We start from the raw sequence: 10030 nt of genomic DNA, 5'->3' as shown, positions 1-10030 counted from the left end.
TCAGCCCAACACCATCCTGTCCCTGTAATGCAAATCCATTCCTGATGATGCTGCTTCCATGGCATTAGTCAGATTGCAGAGAAGGGTCCAGGAAGTTGGATCTGCAACCTAAAGCCTAATGAACAGGAATCAAAAACCCACTCTGTGACCACTGCCAGAGCAGAGGGGCACGCCCACCGCTCTGCAATCACACCCAAAGACACAGCCATAAAAATAAAAGCTTTTTATTTTTATTTTTTAATATACCATTACAGAAACATCTGAATAACCTTCTCAACAGGACGGGCAGCTCCACGGCTCTGGGGGCGAGTGCAGGCAGCCAGCTCCAGGGTCTGCTATGCCATGCTCCTGAGCTGCCGCTGCTCTCAGTGTGTGACGCCTCACTCCTCACCCTCAGCGGGGAGACCCGGCCCTCCCAGTGTCAGGGTGTCACCTTTTTGTAGGTAATGTGGAGGTGCTGAGTCATGGGCTGCGTAGTGGTTGCCATTGAGACAGTTTGTTCAAGTTTCCCATCGGAATTGAGCCTGAATTTTCTGGTAATCTAAAAAAAGGGGTAAGAAAAGAAATAATGAAATCAAGCAAACAGCATCCGTAGGCTGAATTCCTTACCCATGCTTTCTACCTTCCCTTTGCCATCCTTGTGTCAACGCACCACAGAGGGATGGATATGCTCACTCCAACTATGTGAGTCAACAAGGAGAAGCGATCTCTCCTAAAGAGGGCAGCTACTTCCAAAATGCCTGCTCCAAGACCGTTATCCATGGAGCAACGCAGTGTCCTGGCACTATTGCTGACATCACCTCAGCACAGACAGGCCAACATCCCTCCAGTAGACGAGTGGCTCCGGGCTGGAGCCTCAGGGAGATGCTCTGCACTGGATGATGTCCCCAGGGCAGCCTTCAGAACCACTCAGGCTCTCTGCAGGTCACCACACTGTGCCAGGGTAAGGTGTTTCTCACGCTACATGGGGAGATCACAGAATCCCAGAATGGTGGGGGTTGGAAGGGACCTCAGGAGATCATCCAGTCCAACCCCCCTGCCAAAGCAGGTTACCTACAGCAGGTTGCACAGGACAGGTGGGTTTAGAACATCTCCAGAGATGGAGACTCCACAACCTCTCTGGGCAGCCTGTCCCAGTGCTCCCACACCCTCACAGTAAAGAAGTTTTTCCTCATGTTTCAGTGGAACCTCCTGTGTTCCAATTTGTGCCCATTGCCCCTTGTCCTGTCACTGGCCACCACTGAAGAAAGTCTGGCCTCATACTCTTGACACCCGCCCTTTAGATATTTATAGACATTGAGAAGGTCCCTCTCAGTCTGCTCTTCTCCAGGCTAAACAGACCCAGCTCTCTCAGTCTTTTCTAAGAAAGATGCTCCAGCCCCTTAATCATCTTCATAGCCCTCCACTGGACTCTTTCCAGAAGTTCCCTATCTCTATTGAACATGGGAGCCTGTCGAGCCTTGGCTTGCACCTGCAGCCAGGCAGGGGTTCAGCCCCAAGGCAGGAGGGAAGAGCACAGCCGTCCATCAAGGGGGCTTGACAGGTGACACTGTCCCCATCCCTTCACCCAGGCAGGCTGTGAGTCTGTCTGTGCTGCACCAAACCTCAAGAGAGGCTCTTTGGAGTTGACCTGTGGAGCTGGACCACTTAGGACATGTGCAAGCAGATGCTTCAACCCAGGCTTCAGCAGCTTCCAAACTGGAGAAGGGAGAGGCTAAGTGTCCACAGCAGTCAGCACAGATCGTAGGTCTGCTCCTAGGTGTCACCAAAATAAAGGAGAGAAGTGGAACCATCCTCTTTGAACCTCAGCTCCTGTTCGAGAATAATGCTCTGGAGGGGGTCATTCCAGCTGCCCAGCCCAGCAGGAGAAGGGCCATGTAGCAGAGCAGAGCAGGACGATCCCCTCCCTCGACCGGCTCGCCATGCAGTGCTTGATGCCCCCCAGGACACGGTTGGCCCTCCTGGCTGCCAGGACACACTGTTGGCTCATGTTCAACTTGCCATGGACCAGAACCCCCAGGTCCCTCTCTGCAGGGCTGCTCTCCAGCCTCTTGTTCCCCAGGCTGTGTGTGTGTGTCCAGGGTTGCCATGTCCCAGGTGCAAAATCCAGCACTTGCCCTTGTTCAAATTCCTACAGTTGGTGACTGCCCAGCTCTCTAATTTCTCCAGATCTCTCTGCAGGGCCTCTCTGCCCTCCAGAGGGTCCACAGCTCCTTCCAGTTTGGTGTCATCAGCAAACTTAGTTAGCAGTCCTTCAAGTCCTGTATCCAAGTCATTGATGAAGACATTAAAGAGCAGCGGCCCCAGGATGGATCCCTGCAGGACCCCACTAGTGACCAGTCACCAGCCCAATGTCACCCCATTGACTAGAACCCTTTGAGCCCAACCCGTCAGCCAACTGCTCACCCATTGCATGGTGTGTTTGTCCTGGGGGCAGCAGGACAACCTGCAAACATGATTAATTTGCAGTCTCTTAAACCAGCCCCATTTAGAAATTCCTAAAATGCAGAAGCAATGCAAATGCATTCATTTCCAGTGAAGCTCACTCAAGGACATGTCCATGAGCTATCGCCAGTCCATGTGCTCCAAGACAGTGTCTTCTCTATTAACACATCAATTCCTACGTCTGCAGGGTGCCCTCAATGCCAATATCCAACATGTCCTCCTTCCAGGAGGTTATCACCAGAGGAAGTGCCACTGCTCTGATGTTCATGAGATCAACAGCAGGAAGACACAATGATGTTTTGATTAATATTTGCTGATCAGATGGGGCTTTCTTTGAAATGCATGACTGTTTCCTAAGCAGGAAAAGGCGATTTAAAGGAATATAAAAGACACTCGTCTTTAACAAGACATGATCTCGTAAGGTGCGACCTTAGCTCAGGGCTCCTGAACGGCCCATTTTTTTCTGAATGGACCATTGCAGGTCAGCCAACAAAGTCTGAATGCCAAAAGGAGGAAATGAAATGAACTGGGCAAAAAAGAGGGGGATTTTCTCTTAAAAGTAAGCTTCAATCAAAGGCTGGCTGATGGGAGGAAGGTAAGCCCCATGTACACACGAGACGCACAGGAAGACTGCTACTTCCCACACAGGAGAAGAAACATGAAGCAGTGGGAAAGGGCTGTGCGAAATTGCTGAATTCAAAGTAACCAACATCCACTGCTCTCCCCTTGTCCACAAATCCAGACGTTTTATCACAGAAGACAACCAGGTCAGCCAGGCACCCATGGTAAAACTGCACCAATTGTGCCCAGTCACCTTCTCCTTCACATGTGCAGAAATCTCCAGGGGATGAAGCGAGGCTGACCAGCTTGTAGCTCTAAGTTGACCTTCAGGCACTTTCTGAAGATGGGTGACCCATGTACCATGGGTCTCCAGTCATCAGGAAACTGCTGATCTCCACCACCTTTCAAAGATAACACAGCAGCCTTCCAGGGGCATCAGCCCCTACATACCCACAGACTAAGAGGACAGCCCTACAGTCTAAAAATATTTGAAAACGTGCCTGTTCTCCAGACACTCACAGGAGAACGTGAGCAGGGTGTTTGGAAACACATACAGTCTAAGAGTGCTCCTGCGCTTGGTTATAGAATATTAGTCATTTAGCTTAAATCAGTAAGTTTTAAATAGAATTAATCACCCTGTGTGATTCAATATACTGTGTGTTTAGCCTGACTTACTTAGCATAAGTAGCCAGATTTATTGAAGCCTTAGGCCACAAGCGGCGAACTTTCACCTAGAAAAGTTGAACTTCTGTTGAACTCTTGCTTAGTTACATGAAGGAAGGCCCCAAAACCAGCACAAACAGGGGGATAAAGAGGCTACGACTGTCAGCAGAAACTGCAACCTGTCCAGATAAGAACATCAAGGGTGATGCTCCTGGAGACACAGAAGAAATTCAGTAAGGAACATGAAGACCTCAGACCAGAAATTGCCATTGGACTAAGGCGCACACAGGGCTCATGAACACTGCGTGAAGAATGGGTGCACGGACTGTAAGGGTATAAATGCCCAGGGATTTCTTCGTTCGGGGTCCTTCTCTGGAGACACCCAGCTCAAGCTGCTCCAACTGCTGTATCACTCAAATTATTTATTTTCCTGAATCTGGCATTTGAGACTTTTGCTGCAGGAAACTGAGGAAAAAGAAAAACTCTTCAACAGCTCCCTGCAGATCATCACTTAGCTATATGTACAGGGTGGGAGCTGAGAGCCACTCGCACCTCTGAGAGGCAGGAAGACTGTAATAGGCTGCGATTGTGCCTTATGTCCTGTCAGCATTGCCTCTAGCAGGGACAGACCCCTGGGACAGCTCCACTCTGGCCATGCGGTGAGGCCCCCACACCTCAGCATGGTCACACCAGCCAGCGCCTGCAACACAACCCAGGTAAAGGCTTTTCCTGCAAGAATTACGGCTTGGCTGAGCCACAGCCATCCTGAATCACTTTTTTGAGGGGAACACAACATTATGGTGAAATTTTCTCAAAATGAGCAACTAAAGCAGCAGCATATGTGCCCTGCTCACAACACTCGTAGTCTCTTCATTTCCACAGGCAATTCACGTGGTTCCTGAAGAGGAAAACATGTTAGGAGCTGGTTACCTAACATACCCTCTCATTCCACATCCTCCTTCACCAGCAAGGGCCTTCCAGACACTTACTGGGACCAGTACTTGGCCCTGAATTGCCCTCAGATGCCAGGTGAGCATGGACCTTCAGCTTGGGAGGTTCCCTCTTCCAGCCTTCAGCCAAAGCCAGCCCTGGAACCCTAAACCAGTAAGACACTCACTGGTTTCTGTTGCTTTCCCCACTCTCCTCCTGCCAGTCAATCTGCTCACATTTCAGGTAGCAACTCTGAGAGGCAGCCCGTTTTATTGGGATGCTTGTAATTAAGAGCTCCGCTGCTTTGGAGATATCCATAGTGTTTAACTGCTTTATTTCTCCTGCTACAGAAAGTCGATACAGCTGCTCCTGGGAAAGGAGAAATCCAACAACTTAAAACATGCACCTGAAGGCAGGGGAGTTTGGACTATCTTTTCAGAATTAGGACATTGTTTGTGTAGGCACATACAATTTTTGGCACATCAGTGAATTTATGACACTGGCTGCATCCACGCAAACTTGTGCTCTCAGTTATCTGTGGGTTGGTTCTATAGTGCATAAAAATTAGATTGCAAAATTAAGCCTCAGAAGTCCAGAATAAGACCACGTTGTATTTGCCACAATCAAAGTAGTGTCTTCTCTCCTGAGAGCCACACCTCATTTGTCATCCTTCAAAAATTGCCATGAATCACTTGGTTCACATTATCAGAAAAAACAAAACAGATGCAAGAACATGCCAGTACCTACTCTTTGTGCAAGCCCTTTCAACCTCGCTCTTTCTTAGCTGCTAGTCAGCCAAGACAACTTTATATGCGACAGCTAGGATTCCAGTGGCGACCTCAATATGCCACACTAACCCCAGCACTGCCACCTTACCCCAACGCCACTGTACCCCATCCAGCTGTGTCAACAAACTGCTGCTAAGTCAGAAATCAAGAAGCAGTCAACCAAGACTGGAGCAGACAGAAAGTGCCAGCCCTGCCAAGCAGCCACAGATTGGAAGAGAGCACATAGCAACTTGTGAATGCCCTGAAAAGCAAGCAAGATTTGCAAAGATAAGCTAGAGCTCCAGTGAAAGGCAGGCTTTCCTAAAATATCCTGATAAGGGCCAATACCAGACATACCTCACATGTGCACCCTTATACTGTAATTAATCCAGAAGACCAGCGTTAAGAAGTAACACCATTGCTGTACAAGGGTATTTAGACATGACTTTCCTATTCTGTTCCCTAAGGACCTGCTACTGGCCACTGCTGGAGACAGGATTCTGAGTTAGCTGGTCTGATTCAACACATCAGTTCTTATCTTAATGATGCCTCTGGGTCTTGTAATGCACAAAACTCCTAAAGACTGTTACAGAGAGGATAAGCCAGGATGCCATGCAATATTTCCAAGAACTCCTGATGGCCATCTGTAATTAAAGCATGCTAATCAACCTGTCCTCTCAACTAGACACCTTCTGCAGCTAGCAAGATCATGTGAATTGCTCGTCACGTGTGCACTCACCTGCTCTACATGGGGTTTCTTGGCAAAGGAGATCCTGGCTATGGAGTGAGAAGCTATAGACAACTCCTGTCCATTCACCTCCCCTTCCTCCACCTCCACCAGACCTAATGAGAAGCAAGGTCATAAATATTATTTAGCTACAAGGGTTAATGATATCACAATTATTAGGCTATGCAACAGACGACCACTCTCCCTGAAGAACGGTTTTATTTGACCTAGCACATATTGACAGCTGCAAATCAACACAACCTCAGCCATGTAATGCTGCTTAGAAACATCTAGCCAGACTTACTCACACCATGTGGGATAAGTATCTCACTGCAACTGGCAGTTTTCCCTTCAGCACCTGCTCAGGAGTTTTAGATGAAAATTTAAGCATCAACTGGGTTTTAACACTTTCACTTACGATTTAGACGTGGTTCTCTCTCTCTCATTCAGTGCCTGTAAGGTGTGTAACAAGTACCAAGACTCTACATCCAGACAGTGGGAGATTCTCCTAGTTTAGGAGCTAAGACTGCACTGAGATTACTCTCCAAGATTTGTAAGGGAATAGTAGGAGAGAAGCTCCTCTGTTACAGTGCTGTGGAAGCTCTTGGTAGTGCCACAGCCCAGTCAGGGTCTCTAATATGGGTCACATCAAACATTCCTGGATGGAGAGGCTGCAAAGGGAGTTTAAAACCTCCACAGCTCCACCTTGCCAGGGCCACAAGCTCTACCCTGCACCACAGAATCAAATACAATGAGTGTTGACAGCAGTTTAAGTGGGATGTTAAAATCTGACTCTGATTTTCTAAGGGTCAGGAGCATCTGGCCAAATACAGCATTAGCAATAGGACTCCAGAGGAGCTCATGAACCAAGACACGCTCCTCTCTGTTTCTACCACAGGGTCAACTGTGGCCAATTCAACAGGAGCAGAGGGAACAAAGCATCTTAACTGTACACATTCCCCCTGCCTCCCCACAACAAGGCTACAAAGGCATCAAGAATGCCACTGGTCACTTATCACCTGCCACCATTAAGGCTTAGACTACAATTCTTGCTCCAAAAGCAGAGGGTTTTTTGGTTTACAAAGCTACATCTGCAAATACCAACATATCATTTGAGGAGAGGATACCCTTTGAGTCTCCTGCATGAGTGTTATTTCCACATGCAGTCCTTTCGTGTCACAGAAAGCAACACCATCTGTGCAAAGCTGGTCCTAGAAACTCAGTGCTTTTGACCCAGGTTCATTTATTAATTTATTTTCACCACGGGTTCAGCACCAAAGAGCAGCATTGAACCCGTGGTGAAAATAAATTAAATGAAACTGTGAGAGGTGCAATAATTTTTTGGAAAAGTAATGAAATAGCACAGCAGGGTAAGGACCATTTCTTTTCTCCAGCGAGGATATCAGGTGTGTACCTGTGTTCTGGGCACTGATGAAGGCCACCTTATTAGTGTCAGGTTTGAGGCGGATGAATCCACATTCTCGGTGCATGGGCTTCCTGGTATCTGGATGGAAGGCGTTGAACCTGAGGGGAAACCAAAATACAAAAGCTGCTGGTTTTTTTCACTGAAAATAGTGTTTGGCCTGGTTTCATCTCAGAGGAAATGGTATTTTATTTAACTACATGACTGCCTGCAGTATTACTGAAGAGGAAAAGCCTAACAACACTTCACAGTTGGGAGATGTAACTGTGTAAAAATACAGTTACTTTACAGGCACAGATATTTCTTAGAGCTGGAGTTAGTTATTTAAGTTTGAGCTTCCCATTTTCCACAGCTCCTGGGTCTTTCTAAGAGCTAGCTCAGAATCTCCCTCCGGAAGTCAGACATTTCACAGATGCTGAAGCCATACTCTATCTCAAATATTTCCTTTTCTCAAATAAATCTCTGGAATTACAATATCATCTTTATTTAGCTTTTAAACCTGGCAAGTTGCTTTTTTGTATATTATTTGCTGAAGGCAGTAACAGCAGACTTATTTCCTCTTCAAAAAGAAAAAAAGTTCAGCTCTAAATTCTTATTTATTCTTCATGAGGCTTTAGAGTTGTATGTTTGATCACCCATAATGTAGGTGATTATACATATCATGCATGTTCATATATTACATTAGTGCTACAGCATTCCTAAGCCTACACAGGTAACTGAATTAAGCAGCAGCTTAAACACAAAAGCCAGGTATCTATAATGGAGTGGATTATGCTATTGGTATTTCTTTGTCTTAATCCCTTTCTTTTCATACTCTTTTTCCCACAATTTCCCACTCTGGAAAGAAGGATGAAGAGAAGAAGAAAGAAGATGACTCCTTCTACAGGTAAGGAGACAGACGCAACTTTGGAGCTGTTGCTGCTAAATCTGCAGCTAGAACTCCCTCACACCATAGCAGCTTCCACACATGCCTCTGCTGTGTAACTGGGATTTGCCTGCTGGAAACGGCCAACACCAGTCAGTTTGGCCACCATGACCTCTCTTGGGACTGGGGATATGCTGTACCATCAGCTGCCACCCCAACGGTGGCAAGTGTGCAAGAAGAGCTTGACTAAGAGGCTTGTCCAGGCACTGGCACACGGCAAGCTGGAGCAGTTATTTATTTATAGAATCGTAGGATGTTGTGAGTTGGGAGGGACCCACAAGGATCATCAAGGCCAACTCCTGTCCCTGCACAGGACAATCCCAAGATTCACACCATGTGTCTGAGGGCATTGGCCAAATGCTTCTGCAATCTTGTCAGGCTTGGTGCCATGACCACCTCCCTGGGGAGCCTGTCCCAGTGCTCCACCACCCTCTGCCTCAAGAACCTTCTCCTCATGGCCAACCTCAGCCTCCCCTGGCACATCTTCCTGCCATTTCCTCTGCTCCTGGCGTTGGTGGCCAGAGAGAAGAGATCAGCACCTGCCCCTCCTCTTCCCCTTGGGAGGAAGTTCTAGACCACGATGAGATCTCCTCTCAGTCTCCTCTTCTCCAGGCTGAACAAACCAAGTGACTTCAGCCTCTCCTCGTAAGGCTTCCCCTCTAAACCCTTCACCCTACTAAAGAAGCACTGAGAGCTGAAAAGTCCAAAGCAAGTGTTTTCTGCGAAATAACATATAATGAACCAACATTTCCTAGAAGACCAGTAGCACGAGGTGCAGCACATGGCAGCCCTACAGATGGTAGGAGAATCCTGTGGGGTTCAAAGAACTGGAGACAAGGAAGGAGGAGCACAGCTAAGGCATGCAGTTCAGGAGTTTGGGTGCCTCGCATCTGCTTCTGGCTCCCCAATGTCTGCTGGGTACAGATACACCAATTACTCCCCCCGCTTGGCTTTGTCTCTAGATAAAGGATGTCTCCTTTCAACCATGTGGTTAGAGGAAGAACCAGGAATTTCTATCAGTGGTGCATGGCTGCACCCCTGCTAAGTATTGTCCTAGCACCTCGGCTGCCGTGCTCTGCAGCTACTGAAGCCAAGTATTCCACAGAGTTGTGCCTCATGGTGGGATTATCACAGAATCACAGATTGGTACTGGTTGGAAAAGCCCTTTAAGATCATCAAGTCCAACCATAAACCAAACACTGACAATTCCACCTCTAAACCACGTCCCTAAGCACCTTATCTGCCCATCTTTGAAATACCACCTTGGGGATCACTTGCTCTTCCAGGATTGCGGTTTGGGTTTCAGGACTATCTCTGTTCCAGGATCGCTGGCTGGGGACAGGCTGGGCATTGGTGAGCAGGTGGCGAGCAACTGCACTGTGCATCACTCATTTGTGTGTTCTATTATGACTATTAATATTATTATTTTAATTATTGTTATTTTATTTAAATTATTAGATTGTTTTTATCTCAACCCACAAGTTTTCTCACTTTTACCCTTCTGATTCTCTACCCTGTCCCACTGGGGGCGGGCAGGGAGTGAATGGCTGTATGGTGCTTAGCTGCTGGCTTGGGTTAAACCATGATGA

General features: G+C 47.5%; 1 protein-coding gene across 1 annotated transcript; it reads right to left on the bottom strand.

Annotated features, from left to right (window-relative positions):
• Positions 1–208: 208 nt before the first annotated feature.
• LOC104520902 (THAP domain-containing protein 4-like) lies at positions 209–7615 on the bottom strand. The gene is made up of 3 exons (XM_010162720.1): positions 7508–7615; positions 6106–6209; positions 209–541 (listed from the first exon to the last, which is right to left on the bottom strand). Exons 1-3 carry the CDS (start codon positions 7581–7583, stop codon positions 422–424), a joined length of 300 nt encoding a protein of 99 aa, XP_010161022.1. The 5' UTR covers positions 7584–7615; the 3' UTR covers positions 209–421.
• Positions 7616–10030: the final 2415 nt, after the last annotated feature.

This window comes from Antrostomus carolinensis, unplaced genomic scaffold (assembly GCF_000700745.2).
Source record: "Antrostomus carolinensis isolate BGI_N321 unplaced genomic scaffold, ASM70074v2 scaffold20572, whole genome shotgun sequence".
Taxonomy (NCBI): domain Eukaryota; kingdom Metazoa; phylum Chordata; class Aves; order Caprimulgiformes; family Caprimulgidae; genus Antrostomus; species Antrostomus carolinensis.
Note: the sequence above shows the minus strand (reverse complement) of the source record. Positions and strands in the feature narration are given on the sequence as shown.